Raw genomic sequence first — 26385 nt, forward strand, 5'->3', positions numbered from 1 at the left:
AATCTTCTCTGCACCCTCTCTAAAGCTTCCAGGAGCTTTATCTTCCAGAAGCTTCCCTTTTGTTTATCAGCCTCCTTTATCTTTCCTTTGGATGTTTTATTTTATATTGAAACTTGCAGTGCAACAGTAGTGTCCTATTACTCACATATTTCAGATATCTCGTACTGGCTGTCTTTGGAAACCGTGGTGAGCAACAACAGGCAACCTGGAAGTCCTGAGCACGTGTTAAAATATTCATCAATGCAAAATAATGCAAGCATACCACAATAGAACTGAGTACGAATCATATCATCCTCAATGTTCAAGCGTTCTGAGTAAATTTATTATCAAAGTACAAGTCACCATATACAACCTGATGTTCTTCTTGCAGTCATTCACAGTACATACAAGAAACACAATAGCATCAATGAAGGACAACAGGACGGACAAGAAAAAACTGCACAAGACAACAAACTGTGCAAATACAAATAGAAAGAGACAAAAATAATAAATAAATAAATATTGAGAACATGAGATGAAGAGTCCTTGAAAGTGAGCCATAGATTGTGGGAACAGTTCAGTGATGGGGTGAGTGAACTTGAGTGAAGTTATCCTCTCTGTTCAACAGCCTGATGGTTGAAGAGGAATAACTGTTTCTGAACCTGGTGGTGTGGGTCCTGAGGCTCCTGTACCTCTTTCCTGATGGCAGCAGCAAGAAGAGAGTATGGCCTGGATGGTGGGGTCCTTGATGATGGATGCTGCTTTCCTGCAACAGTGCACCATGTAGATACGCTCAATGGTGGGGATGGCTTTACCCTTGACGGACTGGGCTTAATCCGCTACTTTTGGTAGGCTTTTCCATTCAAGAGCATTGATGTTTCCATACCAGGCATTGATGCAACTGGTCTATATTCTCTCCACCAACATCCATAGAAGTTTGACAAATTTTAGATAACGTGTTGGATCTTTGCAAACTTTTAGGAAAGTAGAGGCACTGCCGTGCTTTCTTCATAAAGGCACTTATGTGCTCGGCCCAGAGCAGATCCTCTGAAATTATACAGCGAGGAATTTAAAGTTGCTGACTGACCCTCTCAACCTCTGATGCCCCGATGAGGACTGGCTTATGGACCACCGGTTTCCTCCTCCCGAAGTCAATAATCATCTCCCTGGTCTTGCCGACATTGAGTGAGGGGTTGTGGCTGTGGTATCACTCAACCACATTTTCAGTCTCCCTCCTATCTTCTGATTCATCACTAACCTTGATTTGGCCAATGACAGTGGTGTTGCTAGCAAACTTAAGTATGGCACTGGAGCTATGCTTAACCTCACAGTCATAAGAATAACGCATGTACAGCAGGTTGATAAGCACACAGCATAATCTACTGTCTATCCAAATTAAACTGTTATAAGTATCTTGGTAAAGACTGAATGGAAAAAAAAATTAAAGAACTGTATTATAAGTTCTTACCGAGAAGTACTTTTTGGATCTCACTCTCTGGATCATCCAGATGAACCAATAGTGCATGGTACAGGAACTCAATGTGACTCTTGAAAAGTGATCTGTCGTAATCATTCCCACAACATTGGAACCAAACACTCAAAGCTTTGGCAGCTGCGATACGTACTTCATCCAAACAATCATCCAACCGTTTCAGCAGCTCTAGTTAAAAAAAAAAGAAAATTAATCAATACTAGTGATGTTATGATGCCACAATCTTCAGAAATTTTAATAAAAGGAACTAATCCAGGATTTCCTTATATATTCAGCAGCCACTTTATTAGGTATATTATTATATACCTAATATATATATATTAGGTATATTATATAAGTTTATTAGATCTACATCAACGGAGCTGTAGTGCAGCGTGTATCAAGCTTCAAATTCCTTGGTGTCCACATTTCCGAGGATCTCACCTGGTCCCTGAACTCCTCCATCCTGATCAAAAAGGCGCAATAGCGCCTTTATTTCCTTTGGAGCATCAAGAAAGCTCACCTCTGTCCCAGGATACTGACGGACTTTTACCGCTGTACCATTGAGAGCATACTCACCAACTGCATCTCAGTGTGGTATGGCAATTGTCCCATATCGGACCGTAAAGCACTCCAGCATGTGGTGAAAACTGCCTAGTGGATTATCGGCATCCAATTGCCGACCATTGAGAACATCTACCATAATTGCTGCCTGGGCAGGGCGAAAAGCATTATCAAGGATGCATCTCACCCTAACCATGGACTTTTTGTTCTCCACTCATCCGGTAGGTGCTACAGGAGTTTCCATTCCCGCACCAGCAGGCACAGGAAAAGCTTCTTCCCTGAGGCTGTGACCCTACTGAACCTCACATCACAGCGCTAAGCAGTATTGCACCCATATTGTACTGTCTCAGTACTTTATATTTGTGCTGTAGCACTTACTTTTTATTCGCAGTTATTTTGTAAATGACATTATTCTTTGCATTTATGGTCAGAGGCTAACTGCATTTCATTGGCTTTGTATCTGTACACGGCACAATGACAATAAAGTTGAATCTAATCTATATCTGTGAATAACTAATCAGTAAATCATGTGGCAGCAACTCATACATAAAAGTATGCAGACATAGTCAAGAGGTTCAGTTGATATCCAGACCAAACATCAGAATAGGGAAGATATGTGATCCAAGTGACTTTGACTGTGGAATGATTGTTGGTGCTTGACAGGGTGATTTGAGTATCTCAAAAACTGTTGATCTCCTGGGATTTTCATACAACATACTAGTCTCTAGAGTTTACAGGGAATGGTATGAAAAACAAGTCATCCAGTGAGCAGCAGTTCTGTGGGCAAAAATGCTTTGTTAATGAGATATCAGAGGAGAATGACCAGACTGGTTCAAACTGTCGGGAAGGAGACAGTAACTCAAATGACCACGCATTACAACAGTGGTGTGCAGTATAACATCTCTGAATGCACAACATATTGAACACTGAAATGGATAGGTTACAGCAGCAGAGGACATGAACATACACTCAAAGGCCACTTTATTTGGTAGAGGAGCTAGCAAATAAACTGGTCACTGTGTGTAGATTTTTGTGACAATATTCAAAGATATGACTTATAGGGCAACCTACATAAGCCATTATAGTTTCCTTCATTTTAAAAAAGCCAGGATTTAACTAATCTGAAATATTTTTAAAAATGTCTATTTCCAGGAATACAGGAGATCCCCATTTATGGCCATTTGGGTAACAGCTATTTGGTCTGACAGAAGTCACAAATCACTACCCAAAAATTTGAGATACAGAATAAGATTCAGTCTCACTGAATTTATATTGAAAAAACTTAAGTAAATAAAGTCTTTTTCTCCCCCAATGAATTTTTCTTATTTATTTATTCTCTCGCGATACTGCACAGTATAGTACCTCTGGCCCTTCAGACCACACTGGCTAACAACCCCCAATTTTAACCAAGCCTAATCATAGAACAACTTTCAATGACCGATTAACTTAGCAATTGGTAGGTGGAAGGAAACCAGAGTACCCGGAGAAAACCCACGTATTCCACAATAAGGCATATATATCAAAATAAGCAGTGGAAAAAGAGAGCAAGATTCTGATTCTGATAAATACACCACCTGGATACAACTTATTTAGCTCCTCAGGATCCACCTGATTCCCACAAACTTTTAAAATGGCACTTATGGCACGGCAAGCCAGCAGCCGACTCATTCTGGAATCTTCATCCAGGGCCGCAATCACTTTTGGCATCAAGTCTTCATATAATCCAAGGGCCTATTGAATAATTGCAAGCAAAGGAAAATTGCAGTCAACCTGATTTCTCACACAATCCTGCAAACTACAAATGAAAGTTACACACACAAAACGCTGGAGGAACTCAGCAGGCCAGGCAGCATCTATGCAAAAGTGAATTTTTCAGGCTGAGACCCTTCATCAGGACTGGAAAAAAAAAAGGTGAGTTCAGAGTAAGAAGGTGGAGGCAGGGGAGGAAGAAGGACAATGTGGTAGGTGATAGGTGAAACTGGGAGGGCCACGGATGAAGTAAAGAGTTGGGAAGTTGATTGGTGTAAGAGATAAAGGGCTGGAGAAGGGGGAATCTGATAGGAGAGGGTAGACTTAAGTTGCAATAATGTCACAAAGATTGTGAAACCATGTGAAAGAAACATATCGATAAGATGAGGCTCCTTGTGGTATTACTGGCTAGACCTGGCCAGTCAGAATGGATCATTATAGCCCCTTACAATTGTAAAACACCTTGCCTGATACACCCCTTTCTCAACCATACTTACCTTCACTTTCCAAAATGCTTACTATTTAAAAAATATACTGAAAGCTACGTTAATATTCTTGTATATATGAAGGTTTCTTTTATTCTTTTCTGTTCACAGGTTTGGTCCTACAGGATTGCAATTGTACTCACAGTGAAGATAAAGCTTGGTTAGCAAAATAAAAGGGGCAATTTTATACAGAAAAGCATTAAGTATATAATTTGCAACTCTACCATGGATGATTGCAAGCTGGGCTGTGAAAGGAGGTGGTTTTGGCATGGGGCTAACAATCCTATCCCATAAAAACCTAGCACTACTGGAATGCCAAAAGAAGCTCCAAAGAGCTCATCCATGGGAGAGGAAGGATCTTCGATGGGCTACACCTTGAAAGACTGAAGGAATGGCCCAGGGCAGAGGACTCCAGTGAGCTGCTGTCAGAGGCCTTTGCCCCTTTAGGGGTGATGGGCTTAAGAAGAAGAAGAAATAATTTTCAAAAAGACTTTGGAAGGGCACAAAGAAAAATTAGACTTGAGACAATGATTTATTACACAGAGCCGATCTGTTGTAGTTAGCAAAATAAAACAGTAAAAACTGCATTAACTTCCCATTGCCTCATTAAAGCAGCCAACATTAAATCCTGGACATTGTCTCTCTCTTCCCTCTTCCGTCGGGCAGAAGATACAAAAGCCTGAAAGCATGTACCACCAGGCTCAGGGACAGCTTCTATCCAACTGTTATAAGACTTTTAAATAATCCCCTAGATGAATTCTTGAATTCACAATCTACCTTGTTATGACCTTGCACCTCACTCTTTACCTGCACTGCCCTTTCTCTGCAGTGGTTGCATTTCATTTTGCATTATTATTGCTTCACCATGTTCTATCTCTATGCACCGTGTAATGATCTGACCTGTATGAACAATATGCAAGAACTGTTTTCCACTGTATATGTGACATTCATAAAGTAATACAGTTCACATCATAATTAATGCTGGAGGAATTCAACAAGTCAGACAGCAGCTATGGAGAGGAATTAAGAGTTGGTGCTTCAGCCGAAATCCTTTATTTTTGCCTGAAAGACTTTATTCTTCTCCATAGATACTGCTGAGGGTTGCCAGCCATTTTGTGTTCGCTACTCTGGATTTCCAGCATTTGCAGAATATCTTTTATGTGGACCTAAAATCTTTCACATAGATCATCACAGATAATTATCAAAACGGTTCGATATCAACTTATGGTTATGAATTAATTAAATATCTATGATGCAACTGTTTTAATACAAAAATGAAATTATAGTGGATCATTATGGTGCTACATAAATATTAGAATGTTAATTATTAAATAAAACAAAAATTAATAAAATTACATCACTGAAGGTTGGGCTGACAGAGGAGTGAGCTGATGGTGTTAACCTTCAGTAATAGGAGGGTTAAGTACACAGATTTCAGGTGACCAAGAGAAGAAGCAAAGGAAAAAATGCAGAGCTGTCTGGAATGTGTTGCCTGGTAGGTGGCAAAATCAGATATATTGAGAGAATTGGGTAAAAAGAAAGGCAAGCCGTTGAAGGAAGAATATGGTGTTGAATTAATTGACAACTTTCACACACTGCACTGCATGGCCTCCTACTGTGCTGTATTCATTCCATGATTATGAGATATGAGGAAGAAATGTTTAAAAGAATGGTCACTGATTACTAAACTCTGCACCCAATCTAGACTTCCCTCAGGTGGTTTTCTTGTAATAGTGTTTCCTCAATTCCGGTCTTTCCCAAAGGGGTTCATGTAGAGTTGATGTTTTCCCTGGCTGGAGTGTCTCAAAATAAGAAAGGAGATGAGAAAAGATTGCTTTCACCCAGACCATAATGAGTCTTTTGATTCAGTATGTATGAGGCCTATGCCTACTCAGTTACTGAATATACTAAGAAAGAAATCAATATATTGTTAGATATATTTCCATAGTTGCCTATAGTTCTATAGTTCTTTGTTTTGTGGCTGTCTGTGGGAAGGCGAATCTCAGAGTTGTACACTGCGTACATACTTTGATAATAAATGTACTTTGAATCCTTTGAATCAAGAGATATGTAGAAAAGTGGCCTTGTGGTTAAAGGTCAGGCATGATCTTAATTAACAGAAGCAGATTTGAACTGCCTAATGCTTCATGCTCGTAAAGCTGTGTTTATTGCTTAATCTATGCCAAGAATTTAATTAAATTGCAATGTGGTTTAGGTATCTGAACGTAACCCTACTTAAAATGTTTTCTACACTCAGGCTTTACTTTAAATGCCTTATGGTTTGCTTCACATTCAATAGATCATTATCTACACCACAGTGTAATAGAAATGTTCAAACAAGGAAGACTAATATCAAGTGATGATGATCATTTTGGACTGGTATTTCGATTCAAAATGCTTCGTTGCTATCATAAAATACATATTTCCAAACTCCTGCTCTGACAGTTGGTTCAAAGAGAAAGTAAATTTATTATCAAAGTATGCATATGTTACCATTTACCACCCTGCGATTCATTTTCTTGCAGGCTTTCACAGGAAAATAAAGAAATACAATAAAATTTATGAAAAACTGTACATAAACAAAGACTGACAAACATCCAATGTGCAAAAGAAGGCAAATTGTGCAAATAATAATAAAAGAAGTAAATAAATCATATTGAGAACATGTGTCTTGAAAGTGAGCCTATAGGTTGTGGAGTCAGCTCAGCATTGAGGCGAGATGTTTTTGGGAGTGTACCATACTAATGTTATTCTGGAATTTTCAGGGGACGGAGCAGAGAGCATGGTTTAGTGCCTGGTAGACTGTGAGTTTCATGCGAGGTTTGAAGTCTTGATCTTCAAAGACAATTTCTCGCAGACGGGCCAAGACTGCCTGAGGTGCTAATTCATTAGCGATGCCTGTCTTCACTGAGAGGCAGCTCTGAAGAAGTGGGAAACATTCCATATTTTATGGTCAGAGAGCAGTATGGATGAAAACCTGTATCATCATCTCGAGGTAGTGTATGGTAACATACACATACTTTGATAATAAGACCATCAGACATATGAGCAGAATCAGGCCATTTAGCCCATGAAGTCTGCTTCACCATTCCATCATGGATGATCTATTAACCCTTTCAACCCCATTCTACTGCCTTCTCCATGTAAACTTTGACATCCTTACTAATCAGGAATCTATCAACCTTCCTTTTAAATATACCCAATGACTTGACCTCCACAACCATCTGTGACAATGAATTCCACAGATTCGCTCCTCTTTGGCTAAAGAAAATCCTCAACTCTGTTCTAAAGGGATGTCCTTTTATTGGGAGGCTGTGGCCTCTGGTCCTAGACTTCCCCACTACAGGAAACATTCTCTTCACATCCACTCTATCTAGGCCTTGCTTGGTTTCCACTCACATCCCAAAAATATACCATTAGGTTTATTGATCACTGTAAATGACCTCTTAGTGTCAGAGAAATGGCAAATAAAATCCAAGGAGGTCAATGAGCATTTGGGAGGAGAAACAAGTTGCAAAGGAAGAAGAAAATTAGAAGGGAAGTAGGGGAATGGGACCGATGAAATTGTTCCTAAGGTGGTGATCTAGCATGCATCCAATGGGCAGAATACCATCCTTTTGTGTTGTTTTAAGTGCAAGTATATAAGATCAGCAATCGATCACAAATATCGACAAACTTCTCCTGCATGCTGCATCTTGACCACTGTGGTTGGAGTGGCCTTGGTTCTTGATTGGATGATCCTTAAGTTGAATTTTTCCATTAGTTGTGTAGATGCACTCCAGCGTAAAGAAAGCTGGAGGCGAGGTGCGGCAGTGTGACAAGAATGACCAAAGGACGTGCAGGAGCAGTGACATGGTCTTTGTCTACGTGGTTCTGCACTGAGACTGGATCTAGATTGTGGAAACATTTTTGCAAACAGCCAAATCTGAGGGGTTGCTCCATAGTTCATTTCAGCAAGGTTGAAGAGGGATGTAGTTGCTGTTTGTCCTCAAACATTTCGCTGGCAGATCACACTCACGCTACACATAGTCGGACAGAATCCACACTACGTTTTGGGCAGTAGCTCTTTCACAAAAGGGCGGAAGCAGGTGAGGATGACCCCTGCTAAGACATTCCCTGTGGCAAGTTGAAGTGGGGTCTTTCTGTAATTACACCAATCCGACCTATCTCCTTTCTTGAAGATATTCATGATGACAGCAAATCTAAGATCCCCTGGAATGCTTTCATTTTCTTTGAGATCAGCAATGAGGTTATCAATTCATGACTGAAATTTCCTACCACTACGTTTGAGGACCTCAACAGGCACACTATCTGTTCCTAAGGCCTTGTTGATTTTTAATTGTCTTATCAATAGGCTTTTCAATTATTTGTCAGTGAGCTCCAGCTCACTGGATACCTAAAGAATGGAGTCACATCAAGAACAGAGTCATGCCAAATTCCTCCAGCAGATGCTGACTACCTGTGCTCCTGATAAGCTCATCTCAGCTTTGCCTCTCCATGCAATGGTGCCTTTGAAATTTGCACCTTAGATGGTCCTAGCAACATGGAAGGATCCACTCATGTTAAGGCTGCCGCCATGCCGTTGAATTTCCAGCACTCTTTCCGTCTATCACCTGCTCTGTAGGTCACAGGCTTTCTGCTAGACGCAGCCTTCAGGTGCCTACATGGCCATTTCTTTTTCTTTGAGGCATTCTGGAGCTTTGCATTGATGATGTTGGATTAGAGTGCAGAAGGGTTATTTTTCTAGTATTTTCCTTGTAGTTTATCTTTCCTATGTTTGCATATAATTTGTATATAATCACCTACATACACGTAATTGTTCAGTTAAATTTCCAGTGATAAAAATGTAGATGATTCTGTGCATTTCTACAACCTTCTCCGTTTTTTTGCAGCAGGTGTCACACCACTTGAATCTGGTTATTCCATACATTAATTGTTATTACTGGAATGGTGTTTAGTTCTATTTTGACAATGAGAAAATCAAGTTATTTTCCTTGTGGTGTATTCAGTAGTATTTTTGCCATTTCAACAGGATTTTAGTGTTTTTTTATGAGGCCGAGTTGTAGCTTGATGCTCAACCCAGCATGGATAGAAAGTGTGCAAGGAGCTGGTTGGACTTCAGCTGGGGACCATTCACCTCAAAGTCTGGTGCGGATGCCACGACACCACCAGCTGTTAGTTTGTTCTTGTAATAGTTAATATAAAGTGGGCATGTGGCCAAGTGGTTAAGACACTGGACTAGCGACCTGACGGTAGGGAGTTCGAGCCCCAGCCGAGGCAACGTGTTGTGTCCTTGAGCAAGGCACTTAATCACACATTGCTCTGCGACGACACTGGTGCCAAGTTGTATGGGTCCTAATGCCCTTCCCTTGGGCAACATTGGTGTTGTGGAGAGGGGAGACTTGCAGCATGGGCAACTGCTGGACTTCTATACAACCTTGCCCAGGCCTGCGCCCTGGAGAGTGAAGACTTTCCAGATGCAGATCCATGGTCTCGCAAGACTAACGGATGCCTTTAAAGTTAATATAATGTAACTGCTAATTTTATGTCTCATTCCTGAGTTCTGAAAAAACATAGAAAACCTACAGCACAATACAGGTCCTTTGGCCTACAAAGCTGTGCCAAACATGTCTTTACCTTAGAAATTACCTAGGGTTACCCATAGCCCTCTATTTTTCTAAGCTCCACTTCTCTAAGAACTTCAGAATCAATATCTCCAGATCTGATATTAGTTCATAAGCTTCTGGATCTCCTGGTTAGATTATATGTGGAGGTAAGTTTCAATATTTTAATGTTTAGTGTAGGACATGGCTTAATGTGAGAATTAAACTGAAAGAGATTGTGTTCAGTGCACAAGAATTGCAGAAAATAAACCTGGCCATAGAACAATTACACAAGACCTTTCTCATAAACTTAATGCAACAGAACAACTTATTTTAAGACAACTAAACAAAAAATCCACTAAAAAGGACTTCTGCAATCTTCTTCCATTGGTAGAATTACAGGTGTGTGCAGGAGAGCACTTCCTAAAAAAATATGTAATTCATTCACTGTTTTTTGTAACTAAGATGTGAACGATAACACAAAACTGACGACCATATAGGAATAGATATTATTTACATACTATTTTACACAAGCATCAGAGGTTTAGAGAAGCTTTTTTTTCAAATTTTGAATCTTACATTAATAAGAAAGGGAGGTAGAAGGTGGCGGTGGTGGAAAATTACAGGAACTTAAGACAGCAAAAATACATAAGGCAGGGCAGCAGAAAGGAAGGGAGGGGAGACAGGGAGAGGAAACATGCAAGAAGCATACCTAGCTGACCAGGAATGTAGCAATCATTAAAAATTAGAGCAAGATGAAATAAAAAGGTCCCATTAGAATCACTGACACAAGAGATTCTGCAGCTGCTGGAAATCTGGAGCAACACATACAAAATGCTGGAGGAACTTCGCAAGTCAGTCTTGATGAAGGGTCTCAGCCCCCATACAGGCTGCCTGGCCTGTTGAGTTCCTCCATCGTTTTTATGTGTAGCCTCATTAGAGTCATTACCTGCTGCTTCCTACTTAGACTTATGACACAAAAATCCACACAAATGCCCGCATATTTGAAATTATTACCATGCTAACTTTGTGAAATTAATAGGGAGATCGACAAGAGCTTTGTTTGAGAATTTAATATTTTTCTGATTTTGAGCTGGCTTGTTTTTGAATCTTTGACCCTCTTGAGATTTACCTGTTCCAGTGTAATCATCTTGCTATGCAGCAGAGCCCACAGACAGGATACAGCAGTTGTGCGGACTGCAGCTGCTGTCCTCCCAGCGTGCCACAGCAGATTAGGCACCAAAATATCTCTTACAAGCGTCTCCAGGTAGCTACTGAAATGCCTGAAGCAAAACAGAAGACACTGTGGTGAGCAATGAGAAACTGAGGCAGGAGTAATAACTTGTGAATGTGGAATTTTTTAATTTTAAAGAGATGTGGGTGGGAAGGCACTGCATTTCCTCCAAAATAACATGACAAGGTGAGGTTCAGTGGGTTAGGGAGAAATTTGTCTGATTTTATTTGTACAGCTGAGTGGCTTTTCTCATTAAGAGAGAAATTAATCTTGCCAAACAGTTATATTTTGCAGGGATATAAAAGTTATTAAATATTGTCTTCCAATTTTGAGCATGCAGCTCTTCTTAGATAATTTAGTTTATTTTTTTTCTAAGTTACTCCGCAGGCTGTGAAAAGCTTATATGGAAACAGAAGGTCAGCAAGGGAGTCATCCACTGTTCTAAATTTTGGCGCTAAGAAGATATTTCAGGTTCACCGAGAGTCCAGCAAACTAGCAGTTCAGTAAAATGAACTGACACGTAGGCTCACAAAGACTATTTCTGGTATTTATCAATTCTTCTACAGATCAACAAGCATCATGCAACTTGGATGGAAGTTTATCATTTTTTGCAACCCTTTACCACGATCCAACATGAGCGATATATTCCATAATTACTTTAGGAACATTTCACATTCAGAATTCAGAATTGTTTATGGGCTGCCCCCAGCACACCCTCAGGTCTGTTGGTTATGAACACAAACAATGCATTTTACTGTGTTTCAATGTACACCCAATAAATAAATTTGAATCTTGAAACCTCCAATGTATTCCTGTTCACCTGATCTGGCACCAGTTATCTTAAAATGTCCTCTCAAGTAGCCACTTGAAACTAGACAAGGTGAAAGACCTTCCCGATTTGGATACTTCACAATATCTGGGTGATGGATATAACTAAAGACTCCATTGCAAAGCGTGAAGATTTTACTCGACTTGTGGTGTCCCATACTTTTAATTACAACCATTAAGATGAACAGTTCATGTAAAAAAACCTAAAAACTAAACAAGAAAAGCTCTTCTATTCTCCACTCTGGCTTTTTACTTCTTCTCCTCACCTGTCTATCACCTCCCCCTGGTGCCTCTCTTCCTTTCCTCTCCCCCATGGTCCACTCTTTTCCCCTATCAGATTTCTTCTTCTCCAACCCTTTGCATTTTCCACCTATCAACTCCCAGCATCTTACTTCATCCCCCTCCCCCACCAGCCTTGCTTCCCCCATCACCTTCTAGCTTGCCCTCTTCCCCTTACCTCACCTTTTTATTCTAGCATCTTCCCCAATCTTCCCCAGGTCTTGGCCTGAAATGTCAACTGTTTATTAGTTTCCATAGATGCTGCCTGGCCTGCTGAGTTCCTCCAGTATTTTGTGAGTGTGGCTCTCAACAAGGTAACTTTACAACCCCTAGTTAATGGTGCCCTATGAGGTTGAAGGGTTCACTTTTTATAATTGTGTTCCAAATAAATTGAAGTCAGGTTTAGGGTGTTCAGGGTACCCAAGACTTTTGTACAGTACTATATTTGTCAATGTGGAGCGGAGAGTGAGTTTGTAAATCTGGCGGGATAACAGAAGTAGGGAATGGCAAGGGGTGTGTGGGACAGGTGGCAGAGGAGGAGAACCAGGGGCAGACAGACCCAGCCTTGTGATACAAGGTCAATTGATTCCAAACAATTGGTTTATTGGTCATTACAGAATGTCTCTCTGGTGTTTCCTGCTCCTTCTCTGCTCCCCTCCCCTTTTCCAACCATGATGCCTGTCTCCCTGCTCCCTTCCTACTCTTAATCCACAATAGAGACACATATCAAAATCAGGTTTATTTTCGCTCACATGTGATGAATTTTTTTGTGGTAGCATTACAGTGCAATACATAAAATTACTACAGTACTGTGCAAAGGTCTTAGGCATCCTAGTGATAAATATATGTGTCTTTTTTGCACAGTACTGTATATCTGTACAAGTATACATATACACAGGTGTAATGAACAACTTACTAGTAACAGCATCAGATAAGAAGGGCTCAGAAGAAAAACTTTTATACCATAGTGATCAGGGTTTGGTCGTTTGGTTCAAGAACAGAATAGTTGTAGAGAAGTAGCTGTTCCTCAGCCTGGTGGCAAGGAACTTCAGGCTTCTGTACCTCCTGCCCAAAGGTGGCTGTGAGTAGATGGCTTGGCCCTGCTTAATGGGATCTTTGATAAGACGTTGCCCTCTTGAGGCAACACCTCCTGAAGGTACGATCACTGATGGGCAGGGATGTGCTAATGACAGTGTCCACTACTCTCTGCAGCTTCTTATGTTCCTTTGCATTCGAATTGCCATACCAAACAATGAAGCAGTCAGTATGCTTTCAACAGAACATCCTTAGAAGTTTGTTAGAGTTATTTGATGACAAGCCTTAACCTCCTAAGAAAGCAAAAATGCTGGTTTGCTTTCCTTATGGTTGAAGTGCACCTTAATGCTTGCTGTTTAACAAACCTTGTGTCCATTAATCACTATACGTGACCGTGGAAGTCTCTGCCCAGGAAGCAGTAGAGGGAACCTCACTAAATACATTTAAGGCACAGTTAGATAGATTTTTGCATAGTAGGGGAATTGAGGGTCATGGGGAAAAGGCAGGTAGGTGAAACTGAGTACAGGGTCAGATCAGCCATGAACTTATTGAATGGTGGAGGAGGTTCATTGGGCTAGGTGGTTGACTCCTGCTTCCATTCCTCATATTCCTTTAAAGAATGGGTGAAGAGAACATCTGGATGAAAACTTGATTGGTTTTATGGGTACAGGGAGGCAGAAATCATGAAATGGTTCCTCTGCTGCAGGGAACACATAATCACTAGGCCAAGAAAAACATATAATCATGGCTGAAAGATATGTGAGGTGGAGCTTATCTTTTGAAGGTTAGCACAGAGCACAACTTTTTTTTAGATTTTGATTTAAAAGATCAAATGCCTGATTGTGCACTCCTATACAGCCAGCAGTTGTTCTACATGCTTCACAATTTGATGGATGAGAACAGTAGATTAGGTGGATGGTAGAATCTTTACTGCATGGGAGGGGAGTTCAAAACTGGGAGGGGGGTTGCATAGTTTTATGAGGAGAGGGGAAAGATTTAAAAGGGACCTGATTGGCAATTTTTCCACACAGAGGTATGGAATGAGCTGCCAGAGGATTTGGTTGAGGCAGCTTCATTTAAGAGGCACTTGGTACGTGGAGAGATATGGACTGAATGCAGGAAATTGGGTGTTGCTGGGTGATCAATGTCATCAGCATGGATTTGTTGGGCCATAGAGCCTTATGTATTTATTTATTTATGTATGTACGGGGTCTTTCTTTTTGTTAAATTTAAAATGGCTTCTTTTGTTATGTTATACTGAGGAATGCTGAGACAGTCTCTAACTAGACAGTTGCTTGGGTTATTATAGTTAGCAGGGTGCTATTAGCCAATGGGTGGTCATGTATCGTTTTGTTTTCGGATACAATGCTGTATCATATGATTGTGGACGGGGTTTTTCGGGGGGAGTCGGAGGAGAGACGAGGAGGACGGCGGAGAGACAGGGAGGACAGCGGACGTGCGGGGGTTTTGGGGGGGAGTCGGAGGAGAGACGGGGAGGACGGTGGATGGGGGTTTTTGGCGGGGAGTCGGAAGAGAGACGGGGAGGACGGCGGACGTGCGGGGGTTTTGGCGGGGAGTCGGAGGAGAGACGGAGAGGACGGCGGACGTGCAGGGGTTTTTGGCGGGGAGTCGGAGGAGAGACGGGGAGGATGGCGGATGTGCAGGGGTTTTGGCGGGGAGTCGGAGGAGAGATGGGGAGGACGGCGGACGTGCGGGGGATTTGGCAGGGAGTCGGAGGAGAGATGGGGAGGATGGCGGACATGCGGGGGTTTTGGCAAGGAGTCGTTGGAGAGACGGGGAGGACGGAGGAGAGACGGGGAGACGGAGGAGAGACGGGGAGTTGGAGGAGAGACGGGGAGTCGGAGGAGAGACGGGGAGGACGGAGAAGAGACGGGGAGACGGAGGAGAGATGGGGAGTCGGAGGGGAGACAGGGAGTCGGAGGAGAGACGGGGTTTTTGACAGGGAGTCGGAGGAGAGACGAGGAGTCGGAGGAGAGATGGGGAGGACGGAGGAGAGATGGGGAGGACGGTGGACGGGGTTTTTGGCAGGGAGTCGGAGGCGAGACGGGGAGTCGGTGGAGAGACGGGGAGGACAGCGGACGTGCGGAGAGGCTCCGGTTGGTCACTCCGGGTGGTCCCAAGCCGTGAGTCGACAGGGTCCGGGTGGTCGTCAGGAATCAACTGAGCTCCAACGGTAGCGCACAAAGAACTTGGACTTTGATAAGTGTTGGCGCCTTTTTTCATTACTTCCTTTTCTGTATCGAATTTATATTAATGTCACAGAATTAGTAATATCTATAAAGTGTACTTGTTAAAATTTACTGGGTGTGCTGGCTGATGATTGATGTTTGGGATTGATTCAGACGGCGACCAACCCTGTGGGGAGTGTTGAGGCGGGTGCTGGGTGGGATTTCCCCTAGACATACACAAGCCAATATAACGGAACGTTACATGTATCTATTTAGAGATGCAACATGGTAACAGGCCTTTATGGCCCAATGAGCCTGCACCACCCAATTACACCTGTGAGACCAATTAACCTACAAATCCTGTATGTCCTGGGAACGAGGGGAAGAGACCAGAGGACCTGGAGGAAACCCACATGGACATGGGGAGAATGCACAACCTTCTTACAGACAGCAGTGGAGCTGAACCCTGGCTGATGGTACTATAATAGCATTATGCTAATCGCTACGCCACCGTGCTGCCCTAGTCTTGTCTGTACTGTATTGCTCTATGACTCCAATTAGCTGTAGATCTAATTAGATTAGAGTAGATTATGAGGACATGCAGTCCTCTTTTATTGTCATTTAGTAATGCATGCATTAAGAAATGATACAATGTTTCTCCAGAATATCACAGAAACACAAGACAAACCAACTGAAAAACTGACAAAAAACACATAATTATAACATATAGTTACAACAGTGCAAAGCAATACCGTAATTTGATGAAGAACACACCATGGGCACGATAAAAAGTCTCAAAGTCTCTTGAAGGTCCCATCATCTCATGCAGACACTAGAAGGAAGAAAAAAACTCTTCCTGCCATGAGCTTTCAGCGCCGCAAACTTGCCGATACAGCATCCTGGAAGCACCCGAGCACAGCCGACCCTTGAGTCCGTCCGAAAACTCCGAGCCTCCAACCAGCCCTCCGACACCGAGCACCATCTCTGCCGAACACTTTGACCTCGGCCCCGGCAACAGGCAATAGGCAAAGCCGAGGATTTGGGGCCTTCCCCTCCGGAGATTCTCGATTGCACAGTAGCAGCGGCAGCGGCGAGGGCATTTCAGAAGTTTCTCCAGGTGTTCCTCCGTGCTTCTCACACTGTCTCCATCAAATCAGGATTGTTCACGGCCCCTAGTTAACACATACGATATCATTCGGAACAGCCGCGCGCGCTGCGTCGCGCCATCTTCTCCTCCCTCCTCCAGCAAGATGCCAGCTTGCTGGAAATGATCCATTTTGTGAGAGTATTGAGTTGTTTGTTTACATGTTAAATAAGTTGCAAACAGAAAATGACTCAGCATATGCAGAGGTAGTTCCCCTAAGTGACTGATTACCAGGAAGTTAATGAAGGATCATCAATCTGAAACATCATCGCTGTGACCAGCCCTTGTGTGATGCCATTTCTTGTCTTTTCTTTATCTTAAAACTTTGAGCAAAGGCACCTTGCTTCTAGACAAAAGCATAACAAATGGCTACAACACTGGCAGCTACCTACCAGTGTGACAAACTGCCAAAGCATGACCCATTCACAAAAGGCAGGACAAATCCAATCTGGCTAATTACTGCACAATCAGTTCGCTCTCAATCAACACCCAGGTTATGGTAGAAGCGGCTACAAGTCAGGAGTGTGATGGAATACTTACCATCTGTGTGAATGAATTCAGCAGCAGCAATCACCAGTGTACAGAGAATTTTGGGTGTTCGTAACTCCCCAAAAGTGATGACACAAGTAGATAGGCACATTTTATTCCATATCTATACTTCAACCCCTAACTTTTATATCATTCCTTATTCTTTATAATTGTTGAATGTTGTTTTTTGTTGCATAGCACACCAACACACTACAGCAAATTCCTAATACATGTAAATGTATATGGTGAATAAAGTTGATCCTTGAACCCTTCATCTTTTATAAAATTTAAGCGGCGTAGATAGAATCAATAGGATCTTTTTCCTTGGGCAGGGGAGTCTAGAGCTAGAAAGGACAGGTTTAGGGTAACGGGAGACATTTAACGATGAACAGAGGGGTAAGTTTTTCCACACAGAGGGTGGTGAATATCTGGAATGAGCTGCCAGACAAGCTGGTGGAATTAGATACAATTAAAATGTTTAAAAGCTATTTGGATAGGTACTTGGAGCACATTTACAAGGAGTGCTGCCATATGAAAGCAACATCTATCATCAAGGACCCCACCATCCAGGCCATGCTCTCTTCTCGCTGCTGCCATCAGGAAGGAGGTACGGGAACATTAAGTCCACACCACCAGGTTCAGGAACAGTTACGTTTGACTGAAATTCTAGCCACCAGCTCAAACAGTCAACAGAAGCAGTGTGTCATCTATACATTTCATTGTAATTAATCACCCAGGCTACTCCAAAACCGCACTATACCAACCTAGAATGACAGCAGACTGCAAGTTCACTGAAACACTGCTGGCTGCAGACTTCCCCCCAGGTCACTGGATTTACACCACTACATCTTCATTGCCATCGGGTCTTAATACTGGAAATCCCAGTCCAAAACCACTGGTGGGACCCTTGTTTGTAATCTTTAATACCAGAATTCCCTGTCTATAAACACCAGTGGGACCCTTGACACCAAATGCTGGAGGAACTCAGCAGGCCAAACAGATGGAAAAAGAACATGTGTGACCCTTGTTCTTTGTGATTTTTATAAATGACGTGGATGATGAAGTGGAAGGGTGGTTTAGTAAGTTTGCAGATGAGACAAAGTTTGTCGGAGTTGAGGAAAGTGTAGAAGATTTTCGTAGGTACAATGGAATATTGACAGGATGTAGAGCTTGGCTGAGAAATTGGCAGATGGAGTAAAGTGTGAAATGATTCACTTTGGAACGTCAAACTTGAAGGCAGAGTACAGGTTCAATAGCAGGATTCTTTAACATTGCAGAGTAAAAGATTGATCTTGGGCTTCACAGAGGATTGAGTTCCAGAGCTGCAAGGTGTTCAGTTCTGAACACCTTATTACAGGAAGCATGTGGAAGCTTTCGAGAGAGCACAGAGATTTACCAGGATGTTGCCTGGATTAGAGTGCATGTCTTATGAGGATAGGTCGAGTGAAGAACAGCTTTTCTCTTTGGAGTGAAGGATGATGAGAGGTGACTTGATAGAGTGGTACATGATTAGAGTAATAGATCAAGTGGACAGCCAGAGATTTTTTTCCCACATGTGGATATAGTTAATATCAGGGGGTATAATTTTAATGTAACTGGAGATGGGGGGGGGGGGATGTCAGAAGTACGGTTGTTCTGTTTTTTTTTTAAACACAGAGAGTGGTAGGTATGTGGAATGCACTGCCAGAGGTGTTGGTAGAGACAGATACGTTAGGGACATTTAAGAGACTCTTCGATAGGCACGTGGATGATAGAAAAATGGAGGACTATGTTGGTGGGAAGGGTTAACTCGATCTTAAAGTAGGTTATGAAGTCAGCACAACATGGTGGGCCGCAGGATGTGTACTGTGCTGCAGTGTTCTATGATTACCTTCAAGATTCAAGATTGTTTAATGTCATTTTCAGCACACAAGTGTAAAGGAGAACTAAATAATTGTTACTCCGGATCTGATGCGCAGTTAAAAAACAGAATAATGAAAAAAGATAAATATAAATTCAGAGTTTATTTGCATCAACTGATTGTATGTCTATAAAGTGACACTAGGTACATAAGGTGACTCTGACATGAAATGATAAACTAGTGGTGGTTGGGGGTGTGGAGGGGTTGATCAGCCTCAGTACTTGGGTTAACTGTTTTTGAGTCTAGTGGTCCTGGCATGGATGCTATGTAGCCTCCTTCCTGAATGGAGTGGGACAAAGAGTCCATGAGCAGGGAGGGTGGGATCCTTCATGATCTTACTGGCCTTTTTCTGGCACCAGAGAGACTACTGTTGTTCACGTCAGGGGTCCCAACCACTTTCTCAAAGGCTATCAGTCAATAAATGCTGATCGCGCTAGCAAAGCTTGGATCTGGAAAATGACTGAGGCAAGAAGAAGAACTGAAGAGCACAAATGTGGAGGCTAGTCCTGGTTTCTAGGTCATCCAAAAGGCTTCAAATTGCAACCAAGGTGATTTCTGCCTGCCTGAACATCCAGCATTATATTTCTGCATTAGCCAACCTGCTGAAGGACTACTTTGCTGCTGTATAATTATAAACAGTATTATCAGCAGTGGTAGGATTGGTTTTCTTCCAGTAGCAAGCATTCTCCTCGAGAAAATAATCTGGACCATCTTCAGTATGTTTCAATATTTTTGAAAAGGGGTTTTCCACACACACACACAGAAATGAAATAAAATTCGAAAACCGCCAACTTACAGGATATTTTCTAAGAAAGCTGGGTTATAGTTAACAGAAAGGAGCTGGCAGTTGCTGAATGCATCAGAGGCAAGTATACAACAGGTGCGATACAGGGAGAAGTGATTGGGTGGCTCAAAACTTGGTTGTTGACTAAATTTGTTTTACCTTAATACTAATTTTTCCCTTTTTTAAATATATTTCAATGTGATATTTAAAGCTGACTCTTTGATGTGCATTTGGAATAGTGTGGTTCAAATGTGTTGGCTGCCCTGAATGATTTCTTTGTTTGGGTATTTCCCAACTCTGCCTGGATAGCTGATAACAGCTGGAAAGGTGTGAATATTTTGCACTTGGCATGCTCCAAATAAAGAGGGAGGCATAATTTATTGATTTTTTAAAATTTAGAGATACAGTGCAGAACAGAACAGGGCTTTCCGGCCCAACGAGCCACACCGTCCAGCAATCCACCTATTTAACCCTAGCCTAATCACAGGACAATTTTCAATGAGGCCAATTAACCTACCAATCGGTATGTCTTTGGGAGAAAACTGATGCATTCAGAGGAAACCCTCGCATACATAGGAAAGAAATACAAATTTCTTACAAACTCTCTTTAGAATGGAGATGAGGAGGAATATATTTCAGCCACAGAGTGGTTGAATCTGTGGAATTCATTGCCACAGGCAGCCGTAGAGGCCAAGTCATTGGGTGTATTTAAGGTAGAGGTTGCTAGACTCTTGATTAGTCAGGGCATGAAGGGATATGGGGAGATGGCAAGAGATTAGGGCTGAGAAGGAAATGAATTGGTGGAGTAGACTCGATGAGCAAATGGCCTAATTCTGCTCCTGTGTGGTCTTACAGAGGATGCTGGAATTGAACTTTGAACTCTAACACCCCGATTTGTATTTGTGGTGTTCTAACCACTACACCACCATGGTGCCCTACAGAAATGACAGTTATAGGAATTGAAGCTGCAATTAGCACTGCATCAAACATTGTGTCAGGCACCTTATCCATTAAGCCACACACCCCACACTAACAATTCTAACCACGAACACTTGAACATACAGCCGAAGTTGATGCAATGAAATTCTGTTTTTCATTTCCAAATGGAAACAAAAGTAGGCATACAAGTGACTCCTCAAATAAATCTAGCTCATTATTTCAATCAATTTGATTTGCTTTTTAGCTGGTTCAGCACAAAACCATGGGCTGAATAGCCTGTCCCTGAACTGTATTGTTCAATGTTCTGTGTTCAATCATTATTCATCTAGTGATACTAAGAAATTCTGAACGCAGAGCATGTGTAAATGTACTAATATATTTAAATCACAAACACAAAATCTGCAAATGCTGGAAATCCAAGCAACACACACAAAACGCTGGAGGAACCTAGTAGGCCAGGCAGCATCTATGGAAGAAAGTAGTCGACGTTTCGGGACGAGACCCTTTGGTATTTAAATACTGCTGACACACAAATATCCATTCATTTGTTCTAAGTAAAGGCATTACTATAATTAATGGTCTGTACAAGAGGTACAACCATAAGTACTGTTTAAGCAACTAAAACAGAGGCTTACTCCAACACATAAAAGCCATGTTAAAATAAGACAAATAAATAAAGACCGAGAGAGAGTGTATGAGCTACGGAGAGGCTGGACAAACTTGTGTTTTTTTTCCTCTGAAACATCAGAGGCTGAGGAGAGAGATTTGATAGATGTTCATTTAATTTTGAGAGATGTAGAATGGCTAAACAGACTGAACTGTTTTCCTAGGGCAGAAATGTCAAATAGTAGGGTACATGCCTTTAAGGGAGATGTGCAGGGTAAGTTTTTTTTTACATAAAGATGGGCAGTGGTACAAGCAGATAAGATAGTGGTATTTAAGAAGTTTTTAGACAGACACATGAAAGTTCAGAGAATGGAGGGATATGAATCATGCACAGGCAGAAATTGTTTTACTTGGCATCGTGCTTGGCACAGACACTGAGCTGTGGGGTCTGTTTCAGTGCTGTACTGTTTTATGATCTATGTTCTAAATTGACTGAAGAGTTTGCCTTTCAGTGAGGGGAAAGATTAGAATACTTGACAAACAATTTTAATTCAGTTCCTATGGTGCTGCAAAAACATTTGGAACTAGCTTCTTGTGTTAGCTTTGCTTATACTGCTACTTCCACTTTAGAGAGTGCTGCAGCACAGAAACAGGCCCATTGGCCCATCTAGTCCATGTCAAACTATTATTCTACAAGTTCCATCGACCCACACCTGGATTATAATCCTCCATACCCGACCCAGCAATGTATTTATCCAAACCTCTTAAATGTTGAAACTTGTTCTACACTTGTGCCACCCTCTGAGTGAAGAAGTTTCCCTTAAATATTTCACATTTCACCCATAACCTATAATCTTACTTAACCTCAGTGGAAACAACTGCATACATCTACCCTATCTATACCCTTCATAATTTTGCATATCTCTATCAAATCTTGCCTAATTCTCCTATGCTCTTGGAGAAAAAAGTCAAAATCTATTCATCCTTTCTCTCTAGCTCAGGTCCTCAAATCCTGACAACAGCTTTACAAAATTTCTCTGTACTCCTGTAATCTTATTGATATCTTTCCCGTAGGTAGGTGACCCAAACTGCAAACAATACTCCAAATTTGGCCTCACCGATGTCTTATACAACTTTAAGACAAAATCACAACTCCCGTATTCAATACACGTATTTATGAAGACCAATGTGCCAAGAGCTCACTTTATGACCCTATCTACGACTCGTTTTAAGAATATAGTCATGTAAAAAAATTGGAAGTCACTTTGATAGAATATGCCTACTCACTTTGTGAGTAACAAGAAAGACTTGTGATGAGGCAACAGCTTTCAACATAGCCACAGATCCTCAAAGTACATTCAGAAGCAGGAAGTAATGTGCGGATACAGCAAACAATTGGAATTTACAGCAGGAGAAATGTAGTGGACAGTACTACGCTGTTACAGCTCAGAGCATTGGAGTTCAGAGTTCAATTCCAGCGGCGTCTGAAAGGAGTTTGTATTTTCTGCGCGTGAACTGCGTGGGTTTCCTCTGGGTGCTCTGGTTTCCAAAGACGCACAGGTTAGTAGGTTAATTGTCATTGTAAATTGTTCTGTGATTAGTCTAAGGTTAAATCAGTGGGTTGCTGGATGGCGCAGTTCGATGGGCGGAAAGGCCCTGTTCCACACTGTGTCTTTAAATAAATAAAATAAATTGAGTCTTGCTCCAAAGACATTGTGTCCCAGTGAGACAGTTTCTGGAATATGTGTTTCAGTTTTGCTTTTCTACTTAGGAAGGGCAAAATTGTGACAGAGGCAGTCCAGACAAGACTTGCATTCTTGAATTTAAAGAAATAGGAGGTGATTCCATTGAAATGTATAATATTCTTTGTGGGGTTTGATGGATAGATGTGGAGCTATCATTTCCCTTGACTAAGGTATTGCAGGATCATTATCTTTATCATTATCATTGACTCTCTCACGGTGGTGTGTGAAAAGAGGACGCTGTCTAAGTTGCATGCCATCTCGGTCAATGTCTCCCATCCACTACATAATGTACTGGGTGGGCACAGGAGTACATTCAGCCAGAGACTCATTCCACCGAGATGCAACACAGATCGTCATTGGAGGTCATTCCTGCCTGTGGCCATCAAACTTTACAACTCCTCCCTTGGAGGGTCAGACACCCTGAGCCAATAGGCTGGTCCTGGACTTATTTCATAATTTACTGGCGTAATTTACTTATTACTATTTAACTATTTATGGTTCTATTACTATTTATTATTTATGGTGCAACTATAATGAAAACCAATTTCTCCCAGGATCAATAAAGTATGACTATGACTATGACTATTTAAATTTAAGGGAGTGTCCACTTAGGAAGGTTTGCTAGTGTTATACCAGGGGTTTAACATAGAGTTGCAGGAGGATGGGAACCAGGGCGCCAGAACAGATAGTGGAGTAGTTGTGGAGAAAGATGTTAAACCTACTACAAAGTCAGGAATCAAAAGGTTGAGCGTGGGGGGACTAATGTTCTAAGCTGCATATATTTCAATGCAAGGAGCAATGTAGGAAAGGCAGATGTGCTTAGGGTATAGATCAGCAAGCGGAATTATGACATTGAACCTTCGGTGAGACTTGGTTGCAGGAGGGGCAGGACAGGCAGCTCAGTGTTCTGGGGACTCCATTGTTTTAAACACGGTAGAGCGGAAGGGATTGAAGGGAGAAAGGTGGCACTACTAGTCAAGGAAAATGTCACGGCAGTGCTCAGTCAGGACAGACTGGAGAACTTGTCTTGTGAGGCTTTATGGTAGAACTGAGCAGTAAGAAAGGTATGATCACATTAACAGGATTATACTAAAGACCACCCAACAGCCCGCAGGATTTAGAGGAACAAATTTATAGAGAGATGGTGGACTGTTGCAAGGAATACAAGGTTGTGATGGTAGGTGATTTTAACTTTCCACATATTGACTGGGACTCCCAGACTGTGCAAGGACTGGATGGGAAAGAACTTGTCAAATGTGTTCAGGAAAGTTTCCATAATCAGTACATAGAAGTCCCAAATTAAGAAAGTGTGATACAAGATCCCCTATCAGGGAACGAGATAGGGCAGGTGACAAAAATTTGTGTAGGTGAACGTTTTGCATCTAAGGGATAGGCCCGTCCCTTGGGTTGAGATTCTAAATTAGAGGAAGGCAAATGTTGATGGGATCAGAAAGGATCTGGCAAGTATGGACTGGGATAAGTTGTTTTCTGACAAATATGTACTTGGTAAATGGGAGACATTCAAAAGTGAAAATTTGAGTACAGAGTTTGTATATTCCTGTCAGAATAAAAGGCAAGGATAACAGGTTTGGGGAACCTTGGTTTCCAAGAGATTGAGGAGCTGGTTAAGAAAAAGGAGGTGCATAGCAGGTATAGGCAGACAGGAACAAATAAGGTACAGCACTTGAGTATACGAAATGTAAGAGAACACTTAAGAAGGAAATCAGGAGGGCTAAAAGAAGATATGAGGTTGCTCTAGTAGACATGGTGAAGGGTTTCTGCAGCAATATTAAGAGCTAAAGGATAGCAAGAGACAAAACCTGTCCTCTGGAAGATCGAAATAATAATCCATGTGTGGAGCCGAAAGAGAGGGGAGCTGATCTTAAATGTTTTTTTTGCATCTGTATTAACTTGGGAGATGGGCACAGAGGTCTATAGATGCAAGGAAATGCAGCAGGAGGTCATGGGCCCTATACAGATTATGAGGAGGTGTTTGCTGTCGAGGCAAATTACAGTGCATGAATCCCCAGGACCTTGGACCCTGTGAGAGACCAGTGCAGAAATTGCAGGGGCCCTTGCAGAGATATTTAAAATATCTTTAGCCATAGTGAGGTGCCGGAGGGTAGATAATATTGTTCCATTGTTTAAGAAAGGCTCTAAGAATAAGCCAGGAAATTGTAGACCAGTGAGTCTGACATCAGTGGTGGGAAAGTTTTTACTAGGTATTCTAAGGGACTGGATATATAAGTATTTGGAAACAAGGACTGATTAGGGATAGTCAACATGGCTTTGTGTGTGGTAAACTGTGTTTAATCAATCTTAAGAATTTTTTCAAGGAAGTTACCAGGAAAGTGGATGAAGGCAAGGCAGTGGATGTTGTCTACCTGACCTTTGACAAGGTCATGAAAGGATGGTCAAGAAGGTTCAGTCCCTAGCATTCAAAATGAGGTAGTAAATTGGATTAGACTTTGGCTTTGCAGAAAATGCCAGACAGTAGTTGTAGATGGTTGCTCTCTGACTGGAGGCCTGTGTCTAATGGTGTGCTGCAGGGATCGGTGTTGGGTCTGTTGTTGTTTGTCATCTGTATCAATGATATGGATGATAATGCGGTAAACTGGATCACCAAATTTGTGGATGCCACCGAGATTGGGGGTGTAGCGGCAGCGAGGAAGACTATCAAAGCATGCTGCAGGATCTGGATCAGCTGGGAAAATGGGCTGAGAAATGGCAGATGAAACTTAATGCAGACAAGTGTGAGGTGTTTGGGAGGACCAACCAGGGTAGGTCTTACACTGTGATCAGTAGGGCACTGAGGAGTGCGGTAAAACGGAGGGGTCTGGGAACATCGATGTAGACAGTGGCAACACAGGTAGACATGGTCATAAAGAAAGTGTTTGGCACAATGGCCTTCAAAAATCAATGTATTGAAGACAAGAGTTGGGATGTTATTTTGATATTGGTAAGATGCTGCTGAGGCCTAATTTGGAGTACTGTGTGCAGTTTTGGTCACCTACAGCAAAGATATAAATAAGATAGAAAGAATGCAAAGAAAATTTACGAGGATGTTGCTGGGACTTGAGGACCTGAGTTATAGGGAAAGGATGAATAGGTTAGAACTTTATTTCCTAGAACATAGAAGATAGTGGGGAGATTTGATAGAGGTATACAAAATTAGGAGGGGTACAGATAGTGTAAATGCAAGCAGCCTTTTTCCACTGAGGTTGGGTGAGATTAGAACTAGAGGTCATAGGTTAAGAATGAAAGGCAAAATGTTTAAGGGGAACATGAGGGACAGCTTCTTCACTCAGCGGGTGGTGAGAGTG

General features: G+C 41.9%; 1 protein-coding gene across 1 annotated transcript in view; it reads right to left on the reverse strand.

Annotated features, from left to right (window-relative positions):
• LOC140203181 (dynein axonemal assembly factor 5-like) overlaps positions 1–26385 on the reverse strand; it is a 188119-nt gene that overhangs the window by 18690 nt on the left and 143044 nt on the right. The window contains exons 10-12 of the mRNA XM_072269098.1: positions 10984–11134; positions 3589–3745; positions 1448–1639 (exon numbers count right to left, since the gene is read on the reverse strand). Coding sequence (XP_072125199.1) covers positions 1448–1639; positions 3589–3745; positions 10984–11134 — 500 coding nt within the window. The remainder of the gene's footprint in view (positions 1–1447; positions 1640–3588; positions 3746–10983; positions 11135–26385) is intronic.

This window comes from Mobula birostris, chromosome 9, assembly GCF_030028105.1.
Source record: "Mobula birostris isolate sMobBir1 chromosome 9, sMobBir1.hap1, whole genome shotgun sequence".
NCBI lineage: Eukaryota > Metazoa > Chordata > Chondrichthyes > Myliobatiformes > Myliobatidae > Mobula > Mobula birostris.